Source organism: Magallana gigas, chromosome 6, assembly GCF_963853765.1.
Source record: "Magallana gigas chromosome 6, xbMagGiga1.1, whole genome shotgun sequence".
Taxonomy (NCBI): domain Eukaryota; kingdom Metazoa; phylum Mollusca; class Bivalvia; order Ostreida; family Ostreidae; genus Magallana; species Magallana gigas.
The window spans coordinates 12,306,261-12,324,607 of NC_088858.1; the positions used below are offsets into that span (position 1 = coordinate 12,306,261).

The 18,347-nt window shown below is 35.0% G+C and overlaps 2 protein-coding genes across 2 annotated transcripts; one reads left to right on the forward strand and one right to left on the reverse strand.

Annotated features, from left to right (window-relative positions):
- Nucleotides 1-542: 542 nt before the first annotated feature.
- Nucleotides 543-11,200, forward strand: LOC105340700 (visual system homeobox 2). The gene is made up of 5 exons (XM_034469798.2): nt 543-1,372; nt 7,438-7,525; nt 8,899-9,022; nt 10,513-10,693; nt 10,808-11,200. The coding sequence occupies exons 1-5, from the start codon at nt 913-915 to the stop codon at nt 11,074-11,076; spliced, it is 1,122 nt and encodes a 373-aa protein (XP_034325689.1). The 5' UTR covers nt 543-912; the 3' UTR covers nt 11,077-11,200.
- Nucleotides 11,201-11,379: 179 nt separating this feature from the next.
- On the reverse strand, nt 11,380-16,743 carry LOC105340697 (triokinase/FMN cyclase). Its single transcript, XM_011446873.4, has 16 exons — nt 16,506-16,743; nt 15,770-15,880; nt 15,464-15,648; nt 15,301-15,379; nt 15,075-15,164; nt 14,888-14,922; nt 14,637-14,721; nt 14,353-14,442; nt 14,144-14,260; nt 13,921-14,058; nt 13,636-13,770; nt 13,285-13,403; nt 12,707-12,810; nt 12,552-12,585; nt 12,088-12,174; nt 11,380-11,905 (listed from the first exon to the last, which is right to left on the reverse strand). Exons 1-16 carry the CDS (start codon nt 16,702-16,704, stop codon nt 11,735-11,737), a joined length of 1,779 nt encoding a protein of 592 aa, XP_011445175.3. The 5' UTR covers nt 16,705-16,743; the 3' UTR covers nt 11,380-11,734.
- Nucleotides 16,744-18,347: the final 1,604 nt, after the last annotated feature.

Below are 18,347 nucleotides of genomic sequence, written 5' to 3' on the forward strand. Positions count from 1 at the left end.
CAGTTGTCAAGACGTTAGTCGATACCCGTTTCCGCGCCGCTTGGCGGGAAGCCATGTCCCTTCATTGTCGTCTGCTGATAATTGGACCTCTTCCCTCTCCAGGAATCGGACAGAAGGGACAATTACCACATTTCATTCCCCTCGTCAAAACAGAATCTACAGGTTCGCAACGAGTGCCAATTACATTGCATCATAACCGGCTCTTGAATTCACTCCTTCACAAAAAAACAAAAGCTTAAAACATATATTTTTTTAAATAATTCAATTATCCATATAATTTTTCAAAATCATTTTTGACTCTGATAAATTCCGTAGGTAAAACGTATTTTAAAATGCCAACTTGTCTGGATCCAACACCATTGAACAAACCGTAAAAATCAGCGCAGCGGGATGTTCTTAGAAGTGAGAATACGTGTTTATTTCTTTCATTTGACCCGGTAAATCGTTATAAAGCTGTCAAAAGTTTATATGATTGACAAACACTTGGCCGTCTCTATTTGGTTAGGGATTTGAAATTCAAACAGGTGGGAGGGACATACTACAAAACAATCGCCAATTACACGTCTTTAGCAGTCAATCAAAATCCCGTGAAATCTCGCGCATTTGCAAACATCTTTGAACTGATAACATATGTATAAAAAGTTGAAGACTTTCCGACTGATTATTAAATTACCGAGATTTTTATGAATTGGTAGTGTCTTCTTAAAAAATTTCAATAAGAAGTTGTGATAACTCGTAGCGGGATTCTCCAATTAGTTAGTGCAGTTTAAGGCACTCATTGGGTGTAAAACTGGCCGTTTGAAGGCACAGATGAACATCGTTTTGTGTACACCTTGTTAAACAAATTATTTGCACCGCCTGCATTCATAGACTTTCCTTTGAAGACTGCAAGGAGGACCTCAGATTTTTGTAATGACAATGAATCCCCTTCTGGGCAATAATTCCCAGGCAATGATGGGGTTCCAGCACCATTATGGAAATATGAACACCGGCAACTACTCGCAAATGAACGTTCTTCCGAACTCGGCACAAAGATCGTCGTTTGCAATACATGAAATTCTTGGACTTAACACAACTCCTTGCCGACAGAATCCGAGCCCCGACATTTTGGACAATTTGGGGATATGCCCCTCTAACTCTATGTACCCTGCGGGTGTTAACGGTGGGGGGATGAACCCGGCATACGGTGCAGAGCCCCAGCATCCGAATTATTACCGGGAAATTCCACAGTCCCAGAATAACTCTTTTTGTCCATGGAGATTTGACTCTCTCAATCAGACAGCACCTAACTGTGTCCCTCAACCCATCACCAATAATGTCAACAGGTGCCAGGAAACTCCGGCATACGGACTCAAAGCTTCGCCAGAGGAAAGTAAGTGTTAAATAATGATTTACATTGTAATACTATATATGCATCCCCAAAACCATATGAAATGTCCTTTTGACATTTTTGAGCATATGGAATCAATTTGCATGTCAACTTTCAGTAGATCTCAGGTATGCCAAAATACTTTAAATGAAATGTGAATATTCATATCTTACATTGTACAAGGTAGATACCTTTTTTTGAACGATTTTACTGTTTTATGCAACAAATTAGACAATAATTGATAATTGATCATTTAAAAAAAAAATAAAATATGGCTCCAAATTTCTGCTTTCATATAAAAAAAAAATAAAACCATTTTATTGAATTGTGGAAAAGTACAAAATAATTGTCATATTGTAGATCTATATGTAACTCTGACAAATTGTCAACAGTATTCACACCGGCAGCAAACCATCCTAACACAGCAGTCGTTAAAACACAACCTTGACATAAACCAATAAAGCTATGATTTTAAAATATTACATTGATACAATATTGATGGTTTTGATTATAATTGTTCTTCCTAAAATTATTTACATGTTACTCAATTCAATTGTTTTATATATTATCCCATGTTTGACATAGAAAAAAAACGATATACCAATGCATGTAAGATGTATATCAAAATTTTGTTTCCCAGTATCTATTATAAAAATGACTGAAATAATAATTTCCGTTTTTCTTTTAAATTTCTGTAACTAATTAAGCTAAATTCAATTTATTTTATTTGCTTTTTTGGGATACAGATGAACATTTCGCATTTGCACATAAATATAAACAAAAATAAGACCTCCGATGTTATCAGCTGAAAAGCGAAGGTACATGTCTGAGCTCTAAGTTAATCTAGACGACATTTCTTGAAAAACACACCGAATCAAAACTTGGGAAACAAATATTGGGATGTCAAAAATAATCTAATAAATTTGTAAGTCGCTGTATTCTCAGGATCCCCGGAGTTTCACAGACTACTTTCATTAGCTACGATAATACAACCACTGGTACACAGTTTTCGTGTGCCTTAAGTAAATAAGTTTTCTTAATTTTCAGGGTCACAGAGTTCTATTAAACTGTTTACTTTGTAATAGTAGAAATCTTCAGACACCTGAATTCAAATATTTCCCAGGAATTAAATTGGAACACATTTTAAAATATTATTTTGCTAATTCTTTGCCTTTTGATCGTATGAAAACGACGATTTTAATTAAAATCGGAGAAAATATAATTGGGTATTTTAGAAGACTGTCTAAAAATTGAATTCATCAATACTGAACAGTGCACATACGTAATGATAATATCAATTAAAAATACAATATTTCAGCTATATTTATCTTCTTTACCCAAAACAATTATTTTTGAAATTATATAAAGGAAATCATTAAAACTGTTATCATGTGCATCGTAGAAAATATTCAGTTGATCAAATGTTGATTGTTAAGATAATTGTCTTTTATGTTTAAATTTGAAATGAAATAAATTGAAAATACCAAAAGAAAATTAAAATATAAAAAATTTTATAACACGGATTTCAATTTTCTGTTTTTGCAAATATAATTGTATATTCCCATGAATGCATTTAACCATAAGTTAACGTGTTTATCATGTACGCATAAAATTAATTTTCAAGCAAGGAATTACCACATCATTAACTTTTTTGGTACAAGTATGACTTACAAATGTAGATAATGATGATACAAAGATAATAAAACTATTCAAAACTTGTTCATACTATATGATGTAGTTTATGCAATTTATGAGATTATTTTTGTTTGCTTGATATCACCCAACAAATATATCTTCCAAAGACAGCAAAGTATTAAAGTTTGTATAAAGGACCAAAATTTCTAAAACCAAATTTTTGAGTGTAGAATGCTTTTTAATATTTTGATAACGATATTTGCATGCTGTTGATAACATACCAAGTAGTCACAAGAAACGAGTCTGAACACTTTTTTGAAATAGTTTAACGATTGCATTAAGCATATAGCACACCTCATCCTATGGATGAATCACCTCCGCACACATGGAGTGTCTCCTGGAAATCGAGTTCGGGGGGATTAAACCAAATACCTCACCCCTCATACTCATTTGACCCAACACCGCGGCCGATAAGGTCCCCCCATCCGTCTGCATAGCAATAGGACGGATGAGTCGTCCCAAAAATGCATGTCAACATTCTGCTAATTTACAACAAGCTTTGTCCGTACTATTTGTATTGTCTCACAAATCTGATTAGAGTTGAAGAGGGATTTTTGGATTGTTACATTCTCCCGTGTTTATCATAAGCACCCTTGCTCAATCAATGCTTTGCAAACTTCTCGAGCTAATTTTCCGGCTGAATATAACGTACATATATCGCACGCGACAGATACGGGGATAGAGAATTTCATATTGTTTCTAGATAAATTATCAATCATTGTTCTCACCAGGACTTGTATATTTGTGAACATTGAGAAAACAAGATAAGACTCAGCTTTGCTGATCAAGTCTGATACTTTATACTAATCCCGATCAACTTAGTCTTTTGTCGGCCCAAGTGGCCGCATCGTTTGGAAAGCCAATTAGCCGGACATATATTGACATTAGTTGTCTATTGTTAAACTGTTTCTTTTCAATTCCAAATAGGCTCAATTGACCATATAAAGTGTTTTGTTAGCGATTTTGATCCGCACAGCGGGGGCATCGGTTAAGGTGAGAGTGGTACCACCTCCCAAGTTCGACAACTGCTGTTCTGGTCAATTCGTCATTGGTAATTAGCACACCGATAAAAAGGTGTTAGCAGAGAGTCAAACAATGTTGTGCCGGGGATCTGTTCTAATTTTCTCCTCGGCAGTTGGCGGTTTTTTTTATAAACTAAAATATTTCAACCGATTTGGTACTGATCTATATTAATATTATTAGAAAATGCCCGTTTGCTCCTGGGTGTGGGTGTATTCCCCACCACTTAGAACGAGACTCACCCAGGAAATGGGGTATCTTAGTATTTCTCATTTTCTTTCTCAACAAATACTAGACACTTAATGAACGTTGTTCATTATCAAACATTCAAAACATAACTAGCTCTTCAAATCAAATTATGTTCATTTTGTCAAAGCATTAACATTACAGCGCTGCTAACGACGTGACCACGAATTGACTATTTGAAGAGCAACTTTCTGTCAAATAAAGAGCACTCATCGCTTTGCCTTATCCACTTGAAAACCGCTTGTCTTCACTCTAATTCAATACACTCAATGACTCAAATGGCGGGTAAAGCTAGGAAATAAGTGTCTTTTAGAGAATGACAATTAAGAAAACAAACAGGTAGAAAGTCGCTTTACAGAGGAGTTGGAGAATTTTTAGCGGATGACTGGAGGGGCTCCTAGCCTTGCACTGACCACTGGGCGCCAGATCTCGTGTTCTGCGCCACTTACTGCGCCGGGAAACTAGCGGGAAATGGGGTAGACAGGCGTGGTGACACAATAATGGACATACAGTGTATTCCATGAGTGGTGGATTTGATAAAACTTTTCACATAAAAGGTGAAAAGTGACATTTCTAATAACAACTTGTTCGGAAGAAAAAGCTAACAGGAGAAAGTGTATGGTTTCTAGGATCGTCTTAAAGACACTCCAAATAAACAGCCGGGCATGTACACGAGGGAGGCTTTAGTCTGAGTGCAGGTTTCTTGTTTAAACATCCTGTTTCTCTTTTTAACAAAATTTCTTTTTCATACGATTAATTTACAAATAATAACTGAAGGAGCTGCTTATCTCAATCAAATTAGCAATCAAAAGAGCAGACTACATGTGTGTGGGTGAGAGGGGTGGGGTGGGGTTGGGTTTGGGGGTATCCTTTTTAAAAATCTTGATTCGGTTTCAAGCTGATCTGATCATGTGAGAACCAAAATAGAAGATTTTATTTGTATTTTTCGGAAAATTAATTAATTTTCTTTTTAATGTTTGAACATGACCTTAATTTTTTTTTTCTTACTTATGAACGTATGTTACAAAGTAAAAAAAAATATTGGCCCAAGTTATACAGAGTTTAGAACAACTTTCAGAAAAAGAAGTTAGATTTTTCTTAGTTCATGATTATGCTTTCTATTAAATTGTACACACAGTCAAGAAAACAAATTCAAGAAAACCAAAGAGATTGTTTCTAATTATATGTACATTAAGATTGTGTGAACTTTCTGGCATGACATTTTATGGTTTTAAAATTAAAATTGACCTTTACCATCACAATTTCCATGGAAATTTCATCCATTGCTAACAATCTTTACTTTTGTATTCTATGTGTATTTAGGAAATACGCCAATTTTAATTTCTTTTACATTTTCCCTCAAACCTCAGTACTTCTGTCTACTGGATTTTTCTCTCTCTCACGTATATAAGAAGTTTTTAAGAAAGGTAACTAAAATATGAAATTCTAAAAAAAAAAAAAAAAGAAAAAAAAATCCCCATCTGGTTTGTTCCATTGCATATATCAAAGTTCTTCATACCCCATGCCCCCAAAATAGGCAGAGTGTAATGAATTAGTGGCATGGAGAACAATTGTTTCGGACTTTATATTTTTTCTGCTTGTAACGTTGACAGAAATGTAACACTTTTAATTATATAGTTGAGCAGTTTAAGCGTTATACACAATACATATCTTTGCTTTGGTATCAGTTTTCTTTTACGAATTAACGTAATTGTAATGTTAAGTTTTGGTATAAGTAAAATAATATAAACTTAAGTTATGTAGAATATTACATTTAAAAATAATCTGCACAAAAGCATGCACACTTGAGGTAAAATTGAATCAGCTACACGTAATTAATATAAGGTGATGTGAACGGTTCAATATAATCAGTGATAAACCTTTTTAAAGTATCGTGTATGTATCATTTTGTGAATTTTTATTCTATTTTCTAGAGGAGCTAACAAACTCTTAATTTACCATCCATCCATCTCATTTATTCGCACTTATTAACACGTCTCTTTAGAGCAAGAGAATAAAAATCTCTCATCTGCAATTGTTATAACTTCATATAGTCACGATTTCTTTCATAATTATTTGTTTTACTAACCTTCATTAACTTAATTGTTATCAAGGGCGTTTGAACAGAATTTTGAATCATAATATAAATAAATTGCGCACTTTGCTAAGTAAACCTTTATATAAAGTTAAGAGGCACATGCATGTATATTTCAAGGGGCCATTCATTAACATCCCTACCACATGCTATATTCTTTCACTTATGTAAAATGCTTGATTTGTATATTTGTCTGCTTGATACCATTGCATTATGTATATGCTTAGGGTTTCATGCCGTACGGGAGTTAATCATAAAAGATTTAAAGAATTTGATGAATAATATATAAACATTCAAATGAATAAGGAAAAATTAAAGAATTAGAATTTCCCATTTCAACATAAAATGTCAACAATTGCACAAGATGCTTTTGGTTTTAATTTGGTCATGTACGTGTACTTTAAAAAGAAATCGTTCTTTGAGTATTATGAGTTGATCTAATTCGGTCGGGGATGATTAAATCTGATAAGCCCGAAGGGCCTTATGATAAATTTGATCAAGCCCGACCGTGTTTGATCCAGGCACGAAGCATCGTTTTAGAAAGTGGGGGGGGGGGGGGGGGGGGGCAGACTCATCCAAAAAATCTTGACAAGCCAAAAAAAAAAAAAAAAACCGAACCGAAAAAGGTCACTTTCCAAAATCCTGAAAATCCTAATCCGTTGGGGGAGGGGGGGGGGTTAAACTTTTAACTTCAATTTAACCGTTTATTTCCTTCTTTTCAATTAAATTTTTACATAGTCAAAGAAAAGTGGGTGGGGGTGGCAACTCCATGCTAATTCAATTTTTTGTATGTAAATTTAAGAAAATTCTTTGCTCCGCAAAAAAGTGGGGGGCCTGCCCCCCCTTTCCGATGCTACGTGCCTGTGATCACTTCATAATACATGTATTCAAAGAATGATTCATTGTTACTTATATTTATTTAATTTTCTGCGGTTGTACAATTAAATATAATAATGGTCATTGACGAAATGTATTAAATATAAATAAATGTAATAATGTGATCCATTTTCAGCTCATCTCCGCCCAGAGTGTGCTCACCAGGACAAGATAACAGACAACACAGCGATCTGCAAGAAGCAGAAAAAACGCCGGAGACACAGGTAGGTCGTCACCACTCACCACCCGCCCCCTTCATCCGAGCCCCATGACCACAAACCAGGATTAGAATGAAATCAAATTTTATGATCTATTTCACTTCTGAAATAATTTGAATAGTTGTATGAAAAGTTCTGTTGTGAGTGTGTATGGATTTATTTTATATGAATGGGTGACTATTTTAATGTTTAAGATCCACGGAAATAGTAAACAAAACAGTTTTATAATTCTTTAACTTTAAATCTTTTCTTATACGAAGATGTCAACTCCAGTGTGTTCGATAAGGACACTCATTAGTTTGGATATCACTATCCAATTTTAACCCGAATTCATCATCTATAAATCGATATAGAAATATGCATCATTTAGAAAAGGACAATTACATTGTACATTTGTATAAGAAAGTGAATTTAACTGGTATTTTGCAATTAATATAGAAAGATTTATATTCGTATCAAAAAAAAAATTTCTCAAAATTTGATGATAGATATTTTAGATTGATTAGACCATTCATTGCATAACATTGTCTCGTAAAATACATTTTGAACGATAGAATCAATGCCCATTTGATTCTTATACAAAATGCTGACTTGCAACCTTAATGGTTATAATGAAACAAAAAAACTCTTATTGAACCAATCAGTTTTCATGCCAATTCCTTGTCGAGTTGAATGGAATCTCTATCCGGGGTCGGTCTTGTATTTTCTATTTAATTTGATTACATTAATCTACTAACTAATAAGTGTCAACAGAAAACAAGTCCTTGTCAATTAGTTCGTTAACGAGAATCCCCAAGATAGGTAGGGGCGCGTACGATTTGGTGGAAACGTCACACGGCACCTAAGGACTATTTGTTATGTCAACTCAGACAACGTCATTGCACGTGGCCAAATTCCTCCTTCCGATTAACAATTACTCCATCTCATTACACGAAGTACCATGATAAAAGCCCGCGCGGCGTCTACCATCGATTTCCTTTCCTATTAAGAGATAAACATCCCCAATAAGAAAAGAAAGCAAACTATTAGTCTTTTTAATTTCCAATTAGTTGGCCCAATCACTCACTACGCGTACTCTGTGCGGTTACAGAGTCCATGTTTACAAATTGGATCGTTATTATATATTTAATGATGCAAGTTCCTTCCAATTAAATAAAAAGAATTGGAAGGGGGCTTCCATCTCGTTAGAATGATAAAAAAGGATCTACATCAAATCTGTTCTCCAGTATTAGGAACAGAGGTTGTCCAATTCAGGACATTGTACTGTTATTCTTCATAGTTTTGATATATTTGACTCTAGTATAGATAGTATATACATGAAACATTTCCCTCATTCAAATCATTCACGATATGTAAATTATTTTATTTTCAATCTGTAGAACAATTTTTACGAGCTACCAAGTAGAAGAATTGGAGAAAACGTTTAAAGAAGCACATTATCCTGATTTGTATGCCAGAGAAGTCCTAGCTCTGAAGATTGATCTACCAGAAGACAGAATCCAGGTGAGTGGAATAAAACAAGACTATAGACGGTACTCGTTGAATAGGAGAGAGAGAGAGAGAGAGAGAGAGAGAGAGAGAGAGAGAGAGAGAGAGATTGTACTCAGTAAATAGAATTAAAAGATCTTATGTAAATAAGAAAGAACCGAGTCAACCCGAATTTTATATGAACATTTCGTTGATTTTTATAAAAGTAGTAAACTGTCTTGGAGCTAACCGCTAAGAAACTTTGATATATTGCAATAGAAAACCAATTATCAGCGTAAGGAATTTGCTGTTCCCGCGGGAGACGGTACATGATTTCTAATTGGCCTCCGTATCTAAACAGACGCGGGGCTGGACACATTCACGCAAGATTTCTATCTCGCATGTAAATATTTTTTAGCTCTCGAAGTCTTCCGTAAGTCGCTGTATCATGGCGAGAGTTCCCCGCGATTTGGCAAGCGATGTACCGAAAAGTTCCGTCTTAAGTTTATCCAAGATGTCGATAACGGAAAACGGAACATGCTTCTACAAATTGATATTCAAATTAATTAAGAAAGCATACATATGTTTTTGTTGACGCAGGAACTAGATACTGTTTTTATCTGCGATTTCAAAAACATCTTACAGATTCGACTGAAAAATTCTTACTTCAAAAGAAATTTTCTCCGTAGGTCTAAATGTAGACATGGAGATTGAGGAAATGTCTCAAAAAGATGAGGTTAAAATAATACCTTTTTAATTATCGCTATTTTCTGAGAAAACTTGGTAACTTTACAGGCCTTGTACTACAAAGTCCAACGCTCGACTGAACGTTCAATGCTGGATATACAAAGCACCGACATGAAGATCCCGTGATAGCAAATTCCTTCTTGATCCAGAATCAGTCGATGTTTTAAAATATAAAAAAAATGAAAAAAACATTCATGCCAATAGTTAAATATTCATTTAAAAGCTTTGCTTATCAAAGTAATATTAAAAAACCAAACCAGTTAAAGTTGTTTTTCCCCATTTCAAATTTACAAATTATCTGATTTTTTTTTCAAATTAAGACTTTATATGATATATTCAAAATTTTAAATTGAATAGTAGGTTATCATAAAATGCATTTTTAAATTCAAAAAGGTAAAAGATCAAAAGCCACATCAGATATCGAACACTCGGGCGCTTCCATATGTTGCACTTCGCTGTTAAACATAAAAATTGTGAAAGGAAAAATATATAAAGTTAAGTTATGATTAATTTTGTTATCAATTTTGAACCAAATTAAATCAGAGTATGGATGTGTTGTATACATGCATCTCCTAAATCGAACCAAATTTCGTTTTATTAAATCGTTCATCTAATACTAAATGTCTTTGTTGCCGAGGGTGCTTTTTCCAAACTGACATTCATATCTGATGAAGAATCTAAAAGTGATGAAAAAGCTCTTTTTTAAATTAAATTCAATTTAATGGTGTGCTTTTGTTCAATCCAATCAGTATGTATCACACGTAACATTTCATTTACAGGTGTGGTTTCAAAATCGTCGAGCCAAATGGAGGAAGACAGAGAAGACGTGGGGCAAGAGCAGCATCATGGCGGAATACGGACTGTATGGGGCAATGGTGCGACATGCACTTCCGCTTCCGGACTGCATCGTAAAAAGTGCTGACAAAGGCATAGACAAATCGTCAGCGCCTTGGCTTTTAGGTACGCATGAAACAGTATTTATATATAAACAGCAACAAACAAATGAGAGAGAAACAGAAAAAGAAGAGGATAAAAACAGTGAATGAAATTCAAAAGATTTTTTCTTCCTTTCAGGAATGCATAAAAAATCAATAGAGGCGTCCAAGAAAATGCGTGAAGAGGAAGGAAGCGTTGACGGAAGTGATACCAATAACCGGGTCAAGGAGGAAATTCGTTCGGAAAGTATCGCGGCTCTACGCGCCAAAGCTCAACAGCATAGCGCAAAACTGTTGGAATGTATAGAAAAAGACCCCAAGAGGTTCGACGAGTCTAGCAATAACTCTTTTGACAGTTCATTTTTCTCGGATGCTGGAGATGGTAGTTCAGAGATGTCCAGAAATTGAGGATAGCCTACTTTGTTGATTCTGATTCGTCGTTAGAATTACCAATTTGATATTAAATGGCACTGTCCGCGTGTCAGGTTCTATTTATAGTAGTTTCCTATGCCACGTGCATTGTATTAATGTATTTGTACATGATAATATGTAAAAATTAAAACATATTAAAGAATGAATTAAATTTATTTATTCATTTATTAATTGACACATACACATACTCATACGGAGTTCAAATATCAATGTCCAATTTATGGAGAAGGCTTACATATGCAATGACTGCTGTCTCATCCATGTATGTAATTCATTTACATAATAAAACATCTTCAAATCAAATGAAATAACAATGTACAAATAATCCCAACTGTATGAATGATTTCAACACTAGAATAATTTAAAGAGCAAAATAAAGATAAGCTAAAGACAAAATAAAACACACATCACTGATAATTCTGGTATGATTTGTTAAATCAATGGCGTTAAAGATTTCTCTTCTTGTAAAACCAGTTTCGATTTCATATTTAATTAACTCCAAAATATTAAGATAAAGGTATATCCGCGCTCAACATGCTTAATTAATACAATTTTTTTTTACTGTATAAGGTCTTGAGTACTAGAAGTTTAGAAGGTAGAATTTCCTGGATTCATAGTATCTTCGAATTTATATTCAACAGTGACCACTTTGCGCTTTTTGGAGAACCTCGAGTATTGCTTTTAACCATATTGTCACTGCCACGGCCCCAGGGTCGGGGTTCTTTAACCTTTCTGCGCTGACATAACTGGCTCTGCCGGCATGGGCTTTCATGGAAGCTGTGGCCTTAGCCGCGGAGTCTGCAGCCTAATGGAGTCACAAATCAATTAAACATGGAGAAATAATTCAATGTATGTGCTTCGAAACACAATAAATTAACTGCCCCCTGTGATCACAGAATAATTCATGGACAATATAAGAAAAAAGAAATAAATCATTTTTTCGAGCCCTGATATTTGCTATCTAATGATATATCGAAAAAGACCAACCTGAACTGCCGACTCAATGATAGTGAAGGGACAAGAGGAATCCCGGGTACTACTAATTGCCGAAGCAGCGGCAAACAGCGCATCTACCTGAGGTAACATAAAGTCATAGATCTATAGCAACCAAATATATCAGATAAATTCACATTTAATTATTATAAACCTTTGTTTACGGATAACTTTTCCATACTCGTAAAGCGTAAAAGCTTCGTTTCACCGAATGCATGAAAAAAAAATATTCAATGTTAGAAAAGAAAAAAATCCAGACAGACTTGATATAACGAATAACACTTGTATCAGTTGTACGTGTTGAATAAACTTGTACAGATACTGGCCATTATCCTTATCTTATATGATATCAAATTCTGTTTTGATTCAGATAGCAATTTTATTTGAAAATATTTCAGGGCTTGTACAAATAAATACGCGCCGAATGCAAGTTACCTGAAAATTCAACAAACACATACCATGGTTCTGTCTCCAGGCTGAGCTCCGCCATATCTAACATTAAAAAATATTATAAAAACATCTCAGTGCTGGCTTAAAAAAGTCTACACTAATGAGACTAGATAGTTTTTGTGTAAAAGAGGTTCGAACATGACTGTATGCATGGTATGTGTACCTTATTACAGTGGAAGTTCCCTCATTTAGTGCTCTCTCCCATCCCGACTTTGTAACGTCATTTTGCAAGGCACGTGAGGCGGAAGTTAAGAACAGACTATACAGCTATGCAAGGAGATTCAGAACTGGTTTAAAAAACCTAACATCTGCTACGAAAACCAACAACTAGAACACGATGACAACATTAGCAACAACAACAACAGCAACAGATTCATGTGCGTACATGTGTATGCTTTAATTATAAGTGTCACCCAGACATCGCTTTCATATAATCAATGAAAAACTATTTTGGTGTTCATACGGTAATGAAGGTTTACGTGCACATGTTGCGGCCATTGCAGAAAAATGTAACCCAGATTATCAAAAAATATAATTTATTCTGAAATGATTGCTAATTTTATAGCTCCAAGAACCATCTATGACAACAATGTATTGGTTCTCCTTGGAACAATAAAAATCTAAGACAAGGCATAATTTAAAAATATCATCAATATACATGTATTTTAAGAATATTTCAATAAAAAATGAACAATAAACAAGGAAACATGTTTTAAAAACAATTATTAACAAATATCTTACCGCTCCCGAGGATCCGCCCATCGATTGCTCCACTATCTTAGCTATAGATAAAACTAGGTCTGCTGGGGTGTGTACGGGTAGATTTGGTTTATCCTTTTTCCCAAGTTCCTTTAATATTTCTAAATTACAGATCTTTTTAAATTCAGAATTTATGATTTACATAGTATAATAAGCTTATTCATAATCTTTGGATACATTATATGCTACAATTTATTAAAATCAGCTGGAAAGTTTAACTGTTTTAAAGAAAAAACAGGGTGAAACACCTCTAGCCCTGTGGTTTATTCAACCGATTCACTTTTTCCCTGACCTTTAGCCCCTCGGTTTCATTATTTGATTGAAGTATCTGACCTTTTGCCCCCCGGGCCAGAGTAGACCCACAGTCCCCGTCCCCACTCTCCTTGTCCAGGGTGTTGAGCTCAGTCTCTGCTGCTATCAGTCTCTCCATGGACAGCTTTATCATCTCATACAACATGTCTGCAGTCTCTATGAAGTAATATGTTTCAACAAAGAACAGGTGCGTAAAAAGTCGATCATAATATAATATTACGTTTAAAGTTGTGCATTTATGTATATTTAGACAAAGGAATACAAAAGGAATACAAAAGTTGAAAAAAGAACACTGTTTCCGTTTACCTGGAGATGTTCTTGTGAAATCGCCAGATTTATGAATGTTGTCTTTTTCCTTTACGGGAATGTATACCGGGGTTTCTCTGTCAGATTTCCCTCGACACAGTACCGGGCCGGACCAAGCAGGAACGGTCACCTTGGCATCTAACAACAGCAATTAATCCAGATGACTAGCATTAATACGCGTATCGAAATTCAAAAAATGCAATTTTAAAAGCGTATGACATACCTAGACACCGTTTGATGGTGACATCAAGACGGAGAATTGTTACTGAGAGACCAGCCATTTCCAGTGACGTCATAAAGGAACCACAATAGGCCCTCTCCACAGCTACACCCCTCTGCTCTGTATAGAATCAACCGATACATGATCGAACTCAATGGACGAAAACAGAACATTCAGTATTACATGATCAAACATACAGTTGATAGATATACCTAATTGTGAGATAACCTCCCCAGCTACAATGTTCATCTCCAGCAGGGACAATCCTCCCAAGTTATTCACCAAACAAGCAACTTTGTCTCCTGGAAAAGCAGCAATTTAATATACATGAACCACCATATAAACAAAATGCAAGGTTGAAGCAACACACGGCGAAAACGATGGTCCGTGTCTTTCTATAAACTAATACGGTTTCTGCATTTACTATTAAATGTAGATCTTTATGTTTGTATCAAAACTGTTATTATGCCAATCTGTATGAACACTAATATTGTACCCTTTCCAATCCTAATGTGAGTCCCGTTGCCAGTATTTGTCATGTGGTCTAGCATCATCTTCACCGCCTCATTCGCTGGTCTTATCTGAAAGTCAACATGTATACCGGTATAGCACCAAAGGGAAGGCAATGAATAATATGAGGAAACAGTTGAAAATCCTGTGTAAACTATGAAGTTAAATATTAAAATCGGTTACCAGTAGTTGATATTAAATTCATAATTCAAAATAAATACTTTGTAAATGTTTTACCTTTGTTCTTCCCACACCAGCTTCGCCATGTAAACCTAAGTTCAAAGAACGTATTTTTGTTTATCAGAAATACAATCGTATATGCTGCAGAACAACGTGTTACGGGATGATATATGTATGCAATACAACCCCCCCCCCCCTCAAAAAACAAGAAACAAAAAAACAAAAAAACAAAAAACGAATTTACCTAAACCAAGTTCCATTTCATCTTCCCCAAGACTGAACGTGGGTCCAGACCCAGGTACACTGCACGGAGTTAAGCTAACCCCCAATGTTCCTAAAAGTCAACATCAAAAGATTGCAATTTAATGCTAGTAATCAAATACGCGCATTTAATACAACTAGCAACTCTTTTATGAAAAATGATTCAGATTGAATTCGTTTTCAAATGTGACAAAGCGATAGTAATGCACCCATGTTTTCTGTAACCCGTTTTCCAAACTCCACGATTTCTTCTAAACTTTTCCCTTCCTCTGCGAGCGCACCACATATCTGGAAAAGAGAATAAATGTTCAAAACAACGTAATTTTTTAAAGTCAAACGTTCTACAAGTAATCATAGAAATATTGCCTTGACCTTATTAAGAAGGACGGTACCAGCAAGTCCTCTCCTTCCCGCTGATCTGTCGGATGACGTCAGAGCACAATCTTCACCAATGGTTATGGAGTCCACCTTAAGGCCTTCCTGTCTTGCACGTTCTATTGCTAATCCAAAGTTCAAGCGATCCCCGGTGTAGTTTGTAATGATGACTACACATCCAGCTAAATAATGATAATTAAATTATTATCACGGATTTCCTGACAAGTAGATATCTTTCTTTGAATAAGAATGAATTTCGTATCTAATTGGAAGGCAAAATTGTTTTTTTAATGAATAACTCACCCGAGTCAGTTTTGGTGACGTGTCTCAAGGCCATCAGAATGTTGCTTGGGGGAGGAGAGGCAAACACAGCCCCAGCAACTGCTATTGAAAGCATGCCCGGGCCTACATAGCCTTAGAAAAACACGTGTAAAGTCGATAAAAATAACTTTTTTATGTATGAATAATGATATGGTATCTACTTTACTTAAAGAGTTTACACTTTATGGAACCTACAGTTGTATATTAAGAATAGGAGAAATACAATGTATTTTCGGGAACTACATATAGTCTGTACATGTATGTGACACATCTTTGCTAGCCAGGAGTCCCATCATGGGTCCGATTCTTATTCTCACGTTTTTATTTTATTCTAACGTAACGCGTTATGCTTGTTATCGGATAAGAACAAACGATTCAGACCACTGGCTAACGCAAATAAAATGTGAAGGGGTTGTTTCAATTTCAGAACCATTTGCTAGTACCTACACTAAGACATCACAATCCTTGAACAACATCAAAGTAAGATTGTAATGATGTAAAACATGCCAGGGATTGAGTACTATTATCGAAGTTTTAATCAATCCATAAAAGAATCACATACGTAATTCTAGCATCTACCTTAGCAAGCCTTAATATGTAACACGTTCTAAACTATTTAGTCCTTTATACAAATAGATCAACCTTTGCATGTACTATCATATATATACCTTGCCCGAATAAGATTAGATTCATAGCTATTGGTCTTCCATAACGTTACCTGCCTGAGCTGGCTCGTGGCCCGACCCCCCGCCACACAGCAGCGTCACCTTTCCCGCCTTTATCACCTCATCAATGTCCTCCCTGACCACGATCTTCTGACCTTGCAAGATGCGGAGGCCGGTGTTAATACTGACCAATCCAAAGAGAGCGTCGTCCACGCACCGGTCCACCGAGTTTATGAGCTTTTTAGTGGTCATGACTGATTTATCCAGAATGTTTAGGAAGATACGATGGCCAATAAATGCATTAAATGTACTAGACGTTCAGAGGCCTTGATATCTTAAGTAACAGTGAATATTGCTGTTAAGGATCTGTTAAAGCATAATATAGAGGTTTACATGTACATGCATATCAACAAACAATCGTGGTGTCAACTCTAGTCATTTTAATTGGGGTCTTGTGGAAAGTACATGCATATGATTTCTTATATACCATTAACCGGTTAATTGGTCGGAATGGTACTATGCGGTTACTTATCTGCATTAGCAATTCTGTAACCGATTGTTATCCCTGGTTTTAATGAACAATAGCTTTAGATCTAAATATAATTAAATTACCAATGTTGCCAAAAAATCTCTTTTTGACAACAAGAATGTCCTTTTTCAATATCTCAACCATCCCTTTCACGGTATAATGATTGAAATGACATTGCACAGTGTGTCATAGTTAAGGAAGATGGATAAATAATTAAGATGGCGCAGATGCCTATTGATTTAGTTGTAAAATACATTTTTTTTTTCATTTTTATTTAGATCTAGATATATTTTTAAATACTTTAATACAATTTTGCAAAAGCATAATTTCTTAGAATGGTCAGTTTGAATATTTTAGCCAACACGAAGAAAAACTAAGAATATTGAGTTGCCTCAAGTTGTGGTGGCTATGCATTTAACCCTCAACCTAAAAAGGTCATTCCTATAAGCTTATCAGAAGTCATCTTCCCAAGTTTTCCCAAGAGTTTCTGAAAAGCGGAGCGGATCAGAAACTCTTGACTTGGGAAGATGATCAGAAGCCTGGTGCTTTGACAACTGAATCATTTCAATCATACAAAGTTTATTTAAATGATATACAGTGTATGTGACTTAAACACGACTTTACAAACTCTATTATTTCCCAATTTAACGCCCAATATGATGCACTATATCTACTGTATATGGGCAGGAGCGGATCCAGCCAATCTTATATAATAGAGAAATGAAATCCCATGAGTTTTGAACTTCAAATTGGACTGTTTAAAGATTTTATTACGCATACATCATTTCAAATCAATATATTCCAAGTATTGAACCTTTTTAAAGGTTATATTTCAAGGATGGTATGTTAATATACCTTGTTTAAATCGAAGTTTTGAAAGAATTCTCATATAAGTTGATTTTTTTTTTTTTTTTCAGTATCGTATCCATCCTAAAAAAAATTAATCTTCATCCGATCTCTTATAAATCCATAAGGAGAAGACAAATTTTGATAACAGTTTTCAAATATCTACATGTACCTATGATACTGCAGATAATTCTGGACCAAAGCAAACCAACTTTTCAAAAAATAATTCACTATTATATTATTTTCCATTCTTTTTATTTTTAATTTTCATGCACTTATTTGCACCATTAAAAGTCGTCGGAAATGGTACACACATGTATAATGCTCTAAGAAAATTCTGACGAAGTTCGCCAAAATTTTCACAACATGCATTGAAAACACGTGCTTGGCTAATACCGCACTAACGACGCATGTTCTTCAAGACTTTATTCACTTTTTCTTCTTCCCAATTAGGACATACTAATCAAAGAGAACAAAGAAATGAGTTCGCATTTCGAAAAAAGGCCGACATTTGCATAAT

Excerpts from the sequence above, each read along its gene's own strand:
- LOC105340697 (XM_011446873.4), bottom strand. The coding sequence starts at position 16,704 with ATGACCACTAAAAAGCTCATAAACTCGGTGGACCGGTGCGTGGACGAC. Across the intron at positions 14,261-14,352 it reads GGAGGTTATCTCACAATTAG|AGCAGAGGGGTGTAGCTGTG; the intron begins GTATATCTATCA and ends GATTCTATACAG. Across the intron at positions 12,811-13,284 it reads TGGGCGGATCCTCGGGAGCG|CTGTATAGTCTGTTCTTAAC; the intron begins GTAAGATATTTG and ends CTCCTTGCATAG.
- LOC105340700 (XM_034469798.2), top strand. The coding sequence starts at position 913 with ATGACAATGAATCCCCTTCTGGGCAATAATTCCCAGGCAATGATGGGG. Across the intron at positions 1,373-7,437 it reads CAAAGCTTCGCCAGAGGAAA|CTCATCTCCGCCCAGAGTGT; the intron begins GTAAGTGTTAAA and ends ATCCATTTTCAG. Across the intron at positions 9,023-10,512 it reads TACCAGAAGACAGAATCCAG|GTGTGGTTTCAAAATCGTCG; the intron begins GTGAGTGGAATA and ends TTTCATTTACAG.